At 51.7% G+C, this 14,081-nt stretch overlaps 1 protein-coding gene across 2 annotated transcripts in view; it reads right to left on the minus strand.

The window, feature by feature from the left end:
• GDAP2 (ganglioside induced differentiation associated protein 2) overlaps positions 1-14,081 on the minus strand; it is a 471,310-nt gene that overhangs the window by 109,510 nt on the left and 347,719 nt on the right. For both annotated transcript variants that reach the window (XM_085620706.1, XM_085620707.1), the window contains exon 7: positions 8,773-8,932. In XM_085620706.1, the coding sequence (XP_085476832.1) occupies positions 8,773-8,932 (160 nt within the window). The remainder of the gene's footprint in view (positions 1-8,772; positions 8,933-14,081) is intronic.

Genomic DNA, 14,081 nt, shown 5'->3' on the forward strand with positions numbered 1-14,081 from the left:
CTGTTGTCGTTGACGACTGAGCAGATCTGCAATGTGGTTGTTTACTCCTGGAAGGTGTTCTGCAAGGAGATATATTTTTTGAGGTATGGCCCATCTCCAGATGCTCTGGGGTAACAGAGCTGGAGAGAGTGTCCCTCCCTGTTTTTGTATGTAGTACATGGCTGTCATGTTGTCTGTGGGAATTAAGACAGCTTTGCCTACTAGATGAAGTTGAAAAGCTTTCAACGCTAGAAACATGGATAGCAGTTCTAGATGGTTTATGTGGAGTTGTGTTTGTTGAAGAGTCCACATGCCCTGAATGGGATGTTTTTGTAGATGAGCTCAACAACCAGTGAGCAACGAGTCTGCTGTTAGCACTATCTGTGGAACCGGGTCGATGAATGGCAGCCCCTTGCAAGGTTATTTTGTATTCCACCACTGCAGAGAGCGATGGGTGCGGCCATCTACCAACACTAGATCTGATAACTGACCTTGAGCCAAGCGTTCCTGGAGGGACGCATTTGGAGTCTTGTGTAAGGAACTATTAAAATGCAAGACTCCATCATTCCTATCAATTGCATGGACTCGAGCTGGTAACGCGTGTTGGGACTGAAACTGAGAGATTAGAGTCTGCATGTTGCGGATTGTGACTGGGTTGGGACATGCTAGAGCTTATTGAGTGTCTATTGTGGCTCCTAGATACAGTTGTATATTGGATGGTTCGAGATGAGACTTTGTGAGGTTTACAGTAAAGGTCGTGATGCAGTTGAACTGTTTGAGTGTGGCGTAGGCAGCTTTGCTGCGAGCTGGCTTTTATGAGCCAGTCGTCTAGGTAGGGGAATACATGAATGTGCTGTTTTCTTAGGTGAGCTGCTACTACTTCCAGGCATTTGGTGAAAACCCTGGGTGCGGTAGTTACTCCAAATGGTAGGATCTTTAATTGGTAATGTTGGCCGTCCACCAAAAACCTGAGGTATTTCCAGTGAGCAGTGTGATTGGGAATATGGAAATAGGCATCCTTTAAGTCCAGAGTGGACAGAAAGTCACCTTGCTGAAGGAGTGGAAGCACGTGTTGGAGTGTGACCATATAAAAGTGGTCCGACTAAATGTATAGATTTAGTTCTCCGAGGTCTAGTATGGGCCTGAGAGAGCCATCTTTTGGGAATTAAAAAGAACAGGGAGTATACCCTGGTACCCTGATATTGTAGTAGGACTGGTTCTATAGCGTGTTTTTCCAAGAGCAAGAAAACCTCTCGCTTTAGAAGGGTAAGGTGCTCTGGTGACATTGCATGTGATCTTGGAAGTATATCTGGGGGAGTGTGTGTGAGCTCCAGTCAGTAACCATATTGGATAATTTGTAGTACCCACTTGTCTGAGGTGATTGAATTCCAGACAGGTAGGAATTGAGTGAGACGTCCCCCGACAGGAGTGGAATGATAGGGGAGTAACGGAAGGAAGTCACTGTTTGTTTGTGGAGGAAGTGCGTGTGCAGTTGCCTCTGCCTCTTCCCTTACTGTTGTTTCCTCTAAAATAACCTCTTGAAGAGGAGGATTGGTTGTTGCCCTTGTAAAAGGAGGAGGGGTTTCAGTGGATACATGTTTGGAAGCACTCCTATAAAAGGAGTGGCGAAAGGAACCCCTAGTGGCAGGTAATAGCAAAGCCCCAATGGACTTTGCGACCTCTGTGTCTCTTTTCAATCAATCAATCAGGACATTTGTAGAGCGCGCTACTCACCCGTGAGGGTCTCAAGGCGCTGAGAGGGGGGGTGCAGCTACTGCTCGAAAAGCCAGGTTTTGAGGTGCTTCCTGAAGGAGAGATGGTCCTGGGTCAGTCGAAGGGGGGTGGGGAGGGAGTTCCACGTCTTGGCCGCCAGGTAGGAGAAAGATCTTCCTCCGGCGGTGGTTCTGGTGCTGGTTTCATCTTCTCCAGCGCAGTATCAACCTCTGGGACAAAGATGTTCTTTGTTGAAAGGTTGGTTGAGGATGGAGGTTTGCACCTCAGGCTTGAATTCGGAGATTCTCAACCAAGCATGCCTGCGTAGGAGTACACTGGTGTTTACTGTACGAGCTGCTGTATCTGCTGCGTCCAGGGCACACCTGATTGCAGTATTAGTGATAAGTTTACCTTCTTGGATAAGGTCATTAGCTTTAGTTTTGTGTTCGTCAGGTAAAAATTGCATACGTTTTTCTAACGCATCGTAATGGGCCATATCATAGCGAGCCAACAGAGCTTGAGCGTTGGCAGTGCTCCAGTGATTAGCCGCTTGTGAAGCCACGCTTTTGCCCGAGGCATCAATAAGCTTAGACTCCTTATCAGGAGGCGGAGCCTCACTTGTGGTTTCCGAGTTAGCTCTCTTGCGAGCGTTGGAAACCACCAGAGAGTCTAAAGGCAACTGACCTCTGATGTAAACAGGGTCGGTGGGTGAAGGTTTATATTTTTTCTCCACTCTAGGTGTAATTATTCTTGCCCTCACAGGATCTTTAAATATCTCGCCTGTGTGTTTCAACACACCTTTTAGCATAGGTAAGGTCTGAGTGGCTCTCGGAGAGGAACTGAGTGTTTCGAAGAGGAATCCTCTTCTAAAGGCTCTTTATGCAGCTCCACCCCGTGATATTGAGCAGCCCTGTTAAGGAGCTCAATGTACCCAATGTTATCGTCGGGTGGGGGGGTCTGCGGGGATACAAATCAGGGTCATTATCTGGGCTTGGCTCAGTACGATAATCCTCCCACGGGTCAATGTCCTGTGGCCTATCCTGATCTTCATCCTCATCCCAGTCATCCTGTGGGTCAGGTGTGAGTAGTGGTGGTGAATTTGATGGTGTAATAAGTAAATTGGGATCAGTGGGGGGGAAGGAGGTGGAATGTAAGGTGGGGAAGGGTTAGTGCCCACACATTTGCTTTTGAGAGGAATGTGGTAGTCCTCTGGCTGGTCCTCTATATGTCCTGTATCAGAGTTGATCACAAGTTTTTCTGCTTCGGATCCGAAGGCGTGGCATCGGGTCGAGGCTCTTTAGGCAGAGTAACTATCTTTAGTTATTTGTTTCGGCGTCGAAGGTTTCGGCTCCGAGCCTTTCGGTGTCCACGGTAGAGTCTTCGGCAACAGTGGAATCGTGACGACACATGTTTAGATTTGAGTTTCGGTGCCGAAGGTGTTTTTCGGCATCGGAGTGGGCCTGCTCGAGCCCGATCCGGAAGGCTTCCCTTTATGTTTCAAAGCCGGGCCCAAGGGCGGGGCATCAGAAACGTTTTGTTGGTGCCAACCTTGGCTCTATGGCAGAGGAGGGACCGGAGCCTTTGTCTTTGGTTGTTGAGGGGGCAAAGGTGTATCTTTACTCACGGTACGTTTACTCGAAGTAACTTGCACCTCTTCTTCCCTGTCGGAGTCGACTTTGGACAGAGAGAAATGTTCTTCCTCTCGGCTCCTTGAACATGATGTCCTGTGTTGCAATCTTCACCGAAGATGTCCGGTGCGGAGCGGTTCTAGTGTTGCATCTCGTGGCAGACCCGACAGCACCAAAGTGTCTTTTTCGATCGAAACAATCACCAGGCATCGCAGCCTTTCTCGCTGTGTTCCAGGGACAGGCAGAGGTCGCACACTTCGTGCAAGTCAGTGCGTGGAAATTTAGCACGACACCGGGGACAGAATTTGAAGGGAGTCCGTTACATCAACGGCTGGTGCGGTCGGTGCAGGTAGGCCCGACGGCCTGCCACAAGTTTTTCGATCAAAGTTTTTTCGAGGTGAGACGATACGCGACTACGTGAAAGTGCTGTAACGGGGGAACAGGAGGATACTGTACCCATGAAGAGTACAGGCTAGTGGTGGGTCCGGGGGGGGGGGAAGGGAGTGGGGTGAACCCCCATGCAGGCCACTCCTAGGAGTGCAGGATCTCTTGTTGATGTGTAGGGAGCAAGTGTGTGAAGCGAGTGGGTCGCACATTCGTACACTCCGGCCAGCTGCCCAGCCACCGTGGGGAGGTGTTATGAGCTGGGGGGGCGGATTCAATCTATCGAACAGCTTCAGAGCGTAGGTGTCCCACACTGCGGCTGTCCCGCCACCCCTCCTCCTCCTCTCCGATCACTTCCAGCACCATCTTTAATGAAGATACGGCAGAAAGAAGAAAGCATTGGTCACTCGCAGACGAGAAGCCTCACGGTCAGACATCACTGCAGAGGATTCACTACGGGTGTCGGTATAGCAGGAAGCCAAGAATCTAAGATGGCCTTCGAGTAGACCCCAACCCTCCGGCCATCTACGAGGCTATGTGAGAGATGGGGCTGTTGGTCTGTCGTGACTCTCTGGTCTGTAGAGTCGCACGCACCCTCGATGCAGAGGCGGCGCCTCAGGGGTAAAGGCTGTACTCCTGCAGCCGCCTGCTGTGGGTGTGCACGCGGTCTGGAGCCGACTTACTTCTGCAGTCTTACTATCCCCACTCAACTGCACCACGGCAGCGGGCACCAGGGGGCGCTACTGGTTCTCAGGGCCCTTACAGCGGTATGCTGGTACGAGCAGGAAGTGCTGCAGGACAGCTTTGGAAAGGACAGTAGTGTATGCATATGTATGTATGTATGTATGTATGTATGTATGCATGTATGCATGCATGTATGTATCTGGTATTTTTAGAGTGCAAATCTAGCCAGAATGCGGGGGGAGCTGCACAGGGTCAAAGCAAAATACGCAATAAACATGTGACAGGAGAGGCCGCTGGTTTGTGGAATATTAATGCAGTGTGATATCTTGTTTTTAAAGAGTGGTGTCTTCACCTATGTGCTAAATTGGAGCAGCGTCGGGGGAAGTCCTTACGGATACAGGGATGTTGTTCCAGATCCTGGGTGCACAGATGCTGGGGCGGTCCTGATGGTACAGGGATGTTGTTCCAGACCCTGGGTGCACAGATACTGAGGCAGACCTGATGGATACAGGGATGTTGTCCCAGACCCTGGGTGCACAGATACTGAGGCAGACCTGATGGATACAGGGATGCTGTTTCAGACCCTGGGTGCACAGAGGCTAAGGCGGTCCTTAAGGATACAGGGATGCTGTTCCAGACCCTGGGTGCACAGAGGCTGAGGCGGTCCTTACGGATACAGGGATGCTGTTCCAGACCCTGGGTGCACAGAGGCTTAGGTGGTCCTGATGGATACAGGGATGCTGTTCCACACCCTGGGTGCACAGAGGCTTAGGCGGTCCTGATGGATACAGGGATGTTGTCCCAGATCCTGGGTGCACAGATGCTGAGGCGGTCCTGATTGATACAGGGATGCTGTTTCAGACCCTGGGTGCACAGAGGCTAAGGCGGTCCTTAAGGATACAGGGATGCCGTTCCAGACCCTGGGTGCACAGAGGCTGAGGCGGTCCTTACGGATACAGGGATGCTGTTCCAGACCCTGGGTGCACAGAGGCTTAGGCGGTCCTGATGGATACAGGGATGCTGTTCCAGACCCTGGGTGCACAGATGCTGAGGCGGTCCTGATGAATATAGGGATGTTCCAGATCCTTGGTGCACAGATGCTGCTGTGGTCCTGATAAATACAGGGAAACTGTTCCAGACCCTGGGTTCACAGATGCTGAGGCGGTTCTGGTGGATACTGGGATGCTGTTCCAGACCCTGGGTTCACAGATGCTGAGGCGGTTCTGGTGGATACAGGGATGCTGTTCCAGACACTGGGTGCACAGATGCTGGGGCGGTTATGGTGGATACAGGGATGCTGTTCCAGACCCTGGGTGCACAGATGCTGCTGTTGTCCGGATAGATACAGGGATGCTGTTCCAGACCCTGGGTTCACAGATGCTGAGGCGGTTCTGGTGGATACTAGGATGCTGTTCCAGACACTGGGTGCACAGATGCTGGGGCAGTTATGGTGGATACAGGGATGCTGTTCCAGACACTGGGTGCACAGATGCTGGGGTGGTTATGGTGGATACAGGGATGCTGTTCCAGACCCTGGGTGCACAGATGCTGGGCCGTACCTGATGGATACAGGGATGCGGATCCAGACCCTGGGTGCACAGATGCTGAAGCGGTCCTGATGGTACAGGGATAGTGTTCCAGACCCTGAGTGCACAGATGCTGGGGTGGTCCTGGTGGGCACAGGGATGCTGTTCCAGACCCTGGGTGCACAGATGCTGAGGTGGTCCTGATGGATACAGGGATGTGGTTCCAGATCCTGGGTGCACAGATGCTGTAGTGGTCCTGGTGGATACAGGGATGTTGTTCCTGATCCTTGGTGCACAGATGCTGGGGCGGTCCTGATGTCCATGGAGCTGTTGTTCCAGATCCAGGGTGCACAGAGGCTCAGGCGGTCCTGATGGATACGGGGATGCTGTTCCAGACCCTGGGTGCACAGATGCTGGGGTGGTCCTGATGCACACAGAGATGTTGTTCCAGATCCAGGGTGCACAGAGGCTCAGGCATTCCCGGTGGATACAGGGATGCTGTTCCAGATCCAGGGTGCACAGAGGCTCAGGCGTTCCTGATGGATACAGAGATGCTGCTCCATATCCTGAGTGCACAGATTCTGCTGTGGTCCTGATGGATACAGGAATGCTGTTCCAGACCCTGGGTGCACAGATGCTGCTGTGGTCCTGATGGATACAGGGATGCTATTCCAGACCCTGGGTGCACAGATGCTGAGGCGGTCCTGATGGATATGGGATGTTGTTCCAGATCCTGGGTGCACAGATGCTGAGGCGGTCCTGTTGGATATGGGATTTTCCATATTCTGGGTGCACAGAGGCTGAGGCGATCCTGATGGATACAGGGATGCTGTTCCAGACCCAGGGTGCACAGAGGCTCAGGCGGTCCTGATGTATACAGGGATGCTGTTCCAGACCCTGGGTGCACAGATGCTGTGGTGGTCCTGATGGACACAGATGTTGTTCCAGATCCAGGGTGCACAGATGCTGGGTGGGTCCTGATGGATACGGGGATGTTATTCCAGATCCTGGGTGCACAGATGCTGAGGCAGTCCTGATGGTACAGGGATAGTGTTCCAGACCCTGAGTGCACAGATGCTGGGGTGGTCCTGGTGGACACAGGGATGCTGTTCCAGACCCTGGGTGCACAGATGCTCAGGCGGTCCTGATGGATACAGGGATGCTGTTCGAGACCCTGGGTGCACAGATGCTTAGGCGGTCCTGTTGGATATGGGATTTTCCATATTCTGGGTGCACAGATGCGGAGGCAATCCTGATGGATACAGGGATGCTGTTCCAGATCCAGGGTGCACAGATGCTGGGTCGGTCCTGATGGATACAGGGATGCTGTTCCAGATCCTGGGTGCACAGATGCTGGGGCGGTCCTGATGGATATGGGATGTTGTTCCAGATCCTGGGTGCACAGATGCTGAGGCGATCCTGATGGATACAGGGATGCTGTTCCAGATCCTGGGTGCACAGATGCTGGGGCGGTCCTGATGGATATGGGATGTTGTTCCAGATCCTTGGTGCACAGATGCTGGGGCGGTCCTGATGGATACAGGGATGGTGTTCCAGATCCAGGGTGCACAGATGCTGGGGGGGGTCCTGATGGATACGGGGATGTTGTTCCAGATCCTGGGTGCACAGATGCTGAGGTGGTCGTGATAGATACAGGGATGCTGTTCCAGATCCTGGGCGCACAGATGGAAAGGGCCTGCTGCCGTGTTTTTTCTTAGTCTGATGGCGTCCTGGCTGTGCTGAGAAGCACCAGAGATGGTGAGCTTTGCTACAAGATGAGCGAAGCTGGTTTTGGAGAGGGTACGGGCTGGCAGGTGGAGCCGATGGAGTTCCATCAGGATGGGGGTGATACTGTAGGCCTGGACGAGATGTGCTGCACCATGAGGAACAGAAGGTCCCCGATGGATGTCAGTGTGGGATCTGGGAGGCCATGGAGTTGGGCCTTACTACCATCTAGCTGCAAGAGTGCGAGCAGCTCTGAAGTCGCTTTCTTTATAAGAGAGCTGGTCCAGGATGTCTTTGTGGGGTTTGTTTGTTGCCAATGTGTTCGTTGAGGATCTGGTCAGGGTTGAAGTGCTCTGGGAGAGTGGTTCCTTAGTGCAAGCACTAAAATGTACCAAAGACTGAGCTGCGACCCCAAGTAACATCAATAACACAGGCACAAGGTGTACATGTAGAAATGCACAGAGAGTGAAAGGAAACCCGATGAAATAAAATAAGTATATCCAAAACTAAGTGCCTCTATCACTAGTGAAGCACCACCATGTACTACCAGCACACGATCCCACTCACATTCACGGATGCCAAAAAGTGACATGTTACTTGTGCCACAGCAGTCAACGATCCCCCGCGACAGTAGTACTCAATTTAACGACTCTACGCATGAAAGCCTTGGTTGGCCCTGCTGGGGTCCCTCCCGGGGGCCTACATGTTGCCCAAAGATCTCTTCTCTGGGCACTAAACACACCAACAGACTCCGCCTTCGGTCCCTGGCCCCTGGTGAGGTCAGAGCTAGTTGTGAACTCCTGGTGAATAACAGAAAAGTCAGGATAACAGATGTGTGAGACAGTGACATTGGAAATATTGAACTATTGCTAAAATGGTGCTTTTTACAGTAATTCCCCTCACTGAACATGTTACAAATGTTTCCAAGTGTAATAGTTGCTCTTACACTGAAGTGATTTTGGTGAACTCTTGCAGCCGTGAAAGGCCTGGCGTGATCTCCCACCACAGACAACCCACAGGCTTCCAATGCAATCACGCATCAGTGATGGTTTCTACACATGAAGTCATTGTGCAAAGAGCGAGCTGGCCAGCACGCCCATGCCCAGGGCTGGACACTGGACCGACAGACTCACCTTCTGGGAGTCCCGGCTTCTCACAGATTCGAATCTGGCGTTCCGGCACCACCGGCTCACCCTCGGCATTGCCAATGTCTCTAGGAAGGTGCGGGAGAGATGCCGTCTCCTCCTCCAGCGACCGTGGGAAGTACAGAGGCATCAGCTTCAGGTAGGTGGGCTGGAGGGGAGAGAGGGAAAAAAAGAGTTACCGCGGGGGGGGGGGAATGAGAGATGAGAGACAGAGAGAGCGAGAGAGAGCGAGAGCTAGAGCTAGAGAGAGAGAGCGAGAGAGCGAGAGAGAGCGAGAGAGAGCGCGAGAGAGAGAGAGAGAGAGCGAGAGAGAGAGCGAGAGAGAGAGCGAGAGAGAGAGCGAGAGAGAGAGCGAGAGAGAGAGACAGAGACAGAGACAGAGAGAGAGAGACAGAGACAGAGAGAGAGAGACAGAGAGAGAGAGACAGAGAGAGAGAGAGACAGAGAGAGAGAGAGACAGAGAGAGAGAGAGAGAGACGAGAGAGAGAGAGACGAGACAGAGAGAGTGAGAGAGAGACACACACACCCCCTGCCCCCCCGGTAGGTGGGCTGGAGGAGAGAGTGAGAAAAAGAGTTACCCACGCATAGCGCATGCCTGCAGTGCCTATGTGCACACCTATAGATACACACACGTGCACATATACAGATAACTCGGACGTTGATTCATGAAAATCCCAGGGGTAGTGGAAGTGACATTACACATCCTTTGACCATAATGACATCACAGGTAGTGTTAGACCTGGCACCTTGGCGTGAGTCTCCCTTCCACTATTTTATCACGGTGCCTCATGTATTTTGCTGGTGTTGGCTGCTCAGAGCACTGTGCCACTGCCAACCAGTGCCACAGTGCAAGTGCTCCCTATATAAAATGTATATGTTGGTTGGATTCCATGATTGGCTTATTTGGTTTACTGCCAGACCCCAGTAAAGTGCACCAGGAGTGCCCAGGGCTTGTAAATACAAATGCCGCTGGTGGGCTTGCAGCACCGGTTGTGCCACCCACAGAAGCAGCCTAGTAAAATGTGTCTAAGGTCTGCCATTGCAGAACCTGCGGGCAGTCTGGTACTGTCATGCTGACTGAGCAAGTGCACCCATTTGCCAGTCCCTAAACCGTCCCTTAACTTCATATTAGTCACCCCTATGGTAGGCCCAAGGGCAGGGTGCATTGTAAGGATAAGGTAGGACATGCCCTGAGGTGTGTGGCATGTCCTAATAGTGAATTACAGCCATTTTCGTTTTTCACTATTGTAAGGCTACTTGTTCTCCATAGGCCAGAATGAGCTGTTGGAATTGTTACATCCTCTGATCCTAACAGACCCAGGGAACATGGTAGGAATTCGAGTTTAGTATGCCTGAACTCAGAATAATAAAATACATCTTTTAGCAAAGTTTATTTTAATGTTCTGTGTTTGCAAACGCCACTTTTAGAAAGTTGGCATTTGCTTGCCTAACCATTTCAGCCCGCCTCTGCGCTGATGTGTATCTGCTGTCTGGTTTGTGTGAGTGACAGGGCTGGGGAATTCCAAGAGACAGTCTGGGCAGCCAGGTGGTGAATAGGAAGATTACCCCAGGATGGGTGGGAGGAGTGCACCTGGACTCTGAATAGGGCTGTGCTCTGCCACCACAATGCTGGCTCCACCTCCTGTAGCGCGTCTGATGTCTCTGCCCTGCACACTGAAAGCAGAAGCCTGCATCATGTCAACAAAGTGCTCAGAAACCGGACCGAACTAGGCAAGGGCCCCCCTGTCCTGCAAGAACAAAAGAAATGGCGTATAAGTATAGGAGCCCTGCTCCTAAGAAATCAGATCCTGCTAACAAGACGAACCTCTGCCTGAGGAGAAGGAACTGGGAAAGCTGTAGGAGGAGTACTGTCCCTGACCTGGGGTATAGGCCTGCAGTGGTTGCCTTGCTGCTGAAGGAGAGGAGAAAGATTGCTGAGAAACTTTATTTCAACTTGTGCTTTTAAGATCTCCAAGGGCTTTTGACTGAGCTTGCCCCCTGAACTAAGTACCAGGACCAGTGGACTTCAGCCCCCTTGAGAGCCGCCGCCGAGAACCACCGTTCTCACCGTGAAACCGAAGCCGAGAGAAGTGTGCGCCTCCTAGATCGGCGCGTACACTAAGAAAGCCTGTGCCCAGCTGTCTGGCCCAAACAACGCGACTAAGGCCCCCCTACGAGCCGTAGCTCACACCGTGAAGGAAGGACTTCACCGCACTTTGATTTCCCCTCTCCGCACCCTACTGCTCAAGCGTGCCCCCCTACCCCTGTTGTGGGCAGACTGTGGCGCGTGGAGTGGTTGGTACGTCGCTCACCATTGGAGCGTACTGCCTGCTTCGCACCGCACTTTAGGAAAAGGCGCCGCTCTCAAGGTACGGCTCGTACACCGCAACGAACAGCTAGAGCACCGTACCCACGCACCGTCCCCTCGAACATTGTGACTAAGGCCCCCTACGAGCCGTAGCTTGTACCGTAACAGGAGGACATCGCAACGTACAACGCGCTGGGATTCACCAAATCGTCCGTGACGAACTTTCAAAGATAAGGTACTGTGTACGTAAGCACCACAGGGTGTACGCTTCGCACCGGAGCGTCTGCAGCATTTGTGAGCCCCGTTCATAAGCACCGCAGGGTGTACGCTTCGCAAAGGAGCGTCTGCAACGCTTGTGAGACCCACTCGTAAGCATCTTTCATCCCCGTACGCACCGTACGAAGAAGAACGAACCGCACAGAATACCCTTGAATCAAAGAACTGCTTATTGCCAATAGTATTGTGGGCCTTTTGATCGTTATTGGGTCTTGTGCTAAGTCTGATTATATAAAAGCAATTATTTTTGATAAACGCAGTGTGGAGTCCATTTGAGGGGGTATCATTGAACTACTGGATGTGTTCACAAATGCTTAACCATTGCGCCCTGAGATAAGCCTTGTCTGCTTGCGCCAAGCTACCAAGAGGGTGAGCGGGGGTTATTGTTGGAGTGTAACCCCTTACCCTGACTAGAGGAGAGGATCCCTGCTGGACACAAGTACCTACCTGTGCCAACCAGAGATCCCCAATTCTAACAGGTAGATACATCATATTACCTTGGACCCTGAATTTTCCCATGATGTCATTTTACATTCTTTAACTCGGATGACATCACAGTAAGCGCTGAACTTGTATAATAAGAGCATGCTTACATAACACGTCAAAGTCTATTTTAGATCCCACCTGTATTAGGGTGTTGACATGATCTTTTGAAAGTACTGGGGTGCAATAGTTGCCCTGAATTGTAGTAAGCGAGTGACTGAGTGAGCCAGCCCTCTTCTAAGAGTGTTCCGTGGGGGAGGAGGGGGGTGGGGGGGGGGGGGGGTTCTGGCCTCTCCGAACATCAACAACAACAAAAGGTCTAATAGTGCATTTGGGTGGTTTCATTTTTTGACCTGCTCACACCTACCTACGGCAGAGAGGTCGCAAAGTACTGTATTAAAACACAATAATGCAGGTTGGCTTTGTTGTTATGATGCTCGTAGGTCTGGGAGGATGATGTAATTCAGGGTTATGCTAACTATGAAATGAAAGCACATGCATGCTTACCTAGGGCCGGCTCCTTCAGGATGAGGTTACAGTGAACAGGCGAGCCCCCAGGTCAGCGTTACTGTAGACAAGTAGGCCGTCTGTGGTGCACCGTGTTGGCAGTATAACTTGTCTAGAATATGCAGAGGTCTTACTAGCGAGCATCGTCTAGTGTAGATTCTGATTACTGGCGATAGTTTGTGGTGTCTCTCGCTGTAACTACATCTCCCCACGTGGGTAGTTTTTCTATGCAAACTAGTAACATTTCCTTCTGTTGGCTGATATTTTCTTGACTGTGCTAATTAGGACTGGAATTGCATGTGCCTTTTTCATACGAGTTGATGTTCTCACCATGTCCCTTTCATCCTGGATACTGTGCAGCTTACAGTTGTTTTGATGTGGAGCGGATCCCTCTGACTTTGAAAGGCACGGCCCATTCTTGGTGTGGGCATTCTGGTGGAGCGGATCCCTCAGACTTTTTGAAAGGCATGGCCCATTCTTGGAGTGGGCATTCTGGTGGAGCAGATCCCTCTCACTTTGAAAGGCATGGCCCATTCTTGGTGTGGGCATTCTGGTGGAGCGGATCCCTCAGACTTTGAAAGGCATGGCCCATTCTTGGTGTGGGCATTCTGGTGGAGCAGATCCCTCTTACTTTGAAATGCATGGCCCATTCTTGGTGTGGGCATTCTGGTGGAGCGGATCCCTCAGACTTTTAAAGGCATGGCCCATTCTTGGTGTGGGCATTCTGGTGGAGCGGATCCCTCTCACTTTGAAAGGCATGGCCCATTCTTGGTGTGGGCATTCTGGTGGAGCGGATCCCTCTCGCGTTGAAAGGTATGGCCCATTCTTGGTGTGGGCATTCTGGTGGAGCTGATCCCTCAGACTTTGAAATGCATGGCCCATTCTTGGAGTGGGCATGCTGGTTGAGCGGATCCCTCTCACTTTGAAAGGCATGGCCCATTCTTGGTGTGGGCAGTCTGGTGGAGCGGATCCCTCAGATTTTGAAAGGCATGGCCCGTTCTTGGAGTGGGCATGCTGGTTGAGCGGATCCCTCTCACTTTGAAAGGCATGGCCCATTCTTGGTGTGGGCATTCTGGTGGAGCGGATCCCTCAGACTTTGAAAGGCATGGCCCGTTCTTGGTGTGGGCATTCTGGTGGAGCGGATCCCTCAGACTTTGAAAGGCATGGCCTGTTCTTGGTGTGGGCATTCTGGTGGAGCGGATCCCTCAGACTTTGAAAGGCATGGCCCGTTCTTGGTGTGGGCATTCTGGTGGAGCGGATCCCTCAGACTTTGAAAGGCATGGCCTGTTCTTGGTGTGGGCATTCTGGTGGAGCGGATCCCTCTCACTTTGAAATGCATGGCCCATTCTTGGTGTGGGCATGCTGGTGGTCCTGATTCCAGGGTGAGCTCAGGTTGTGTGGGTAAATGAGAGGGTGGTTCAGATACAGTTCTGCCAACAATAAGAATACAAGCGATGTCTGCTGCTAAATGTGTCGGTGACATTTTGGGGGCTGTGCGTCATTTGTAACAAATACAGAGCCCTAAAGCTTTTATTAGGGTCCTACTGCTGAATGCCAAGGTTGCCATAACATTTTTCCTTCGCAACCCTACAGTTGCTTATTCTTGCAGGTTGTTTTTTCACCCCTTTTCTGCCTTCATCGTTGTTTTCTCATCTCTCTCCTTTCTCCCCTCTGTCTTTCCCGGTTGCTTTGGGTCGTCCGTGCAGGTGGGTAAGACTGAGTA

Source organism: Triturus cristatus, chromosome 8 (genome assembly GCF_964204655.1).
Source record: "Triturus cristatus chromosome 8, aTriCri1.1, whole genome shotgun sequence".
Taxonomy (NCBI): Eukaryota; Metazoa; Chordata; class Amphibia; order Caudata; family Salamandridae; genus Triturus; species Triturus cristatus.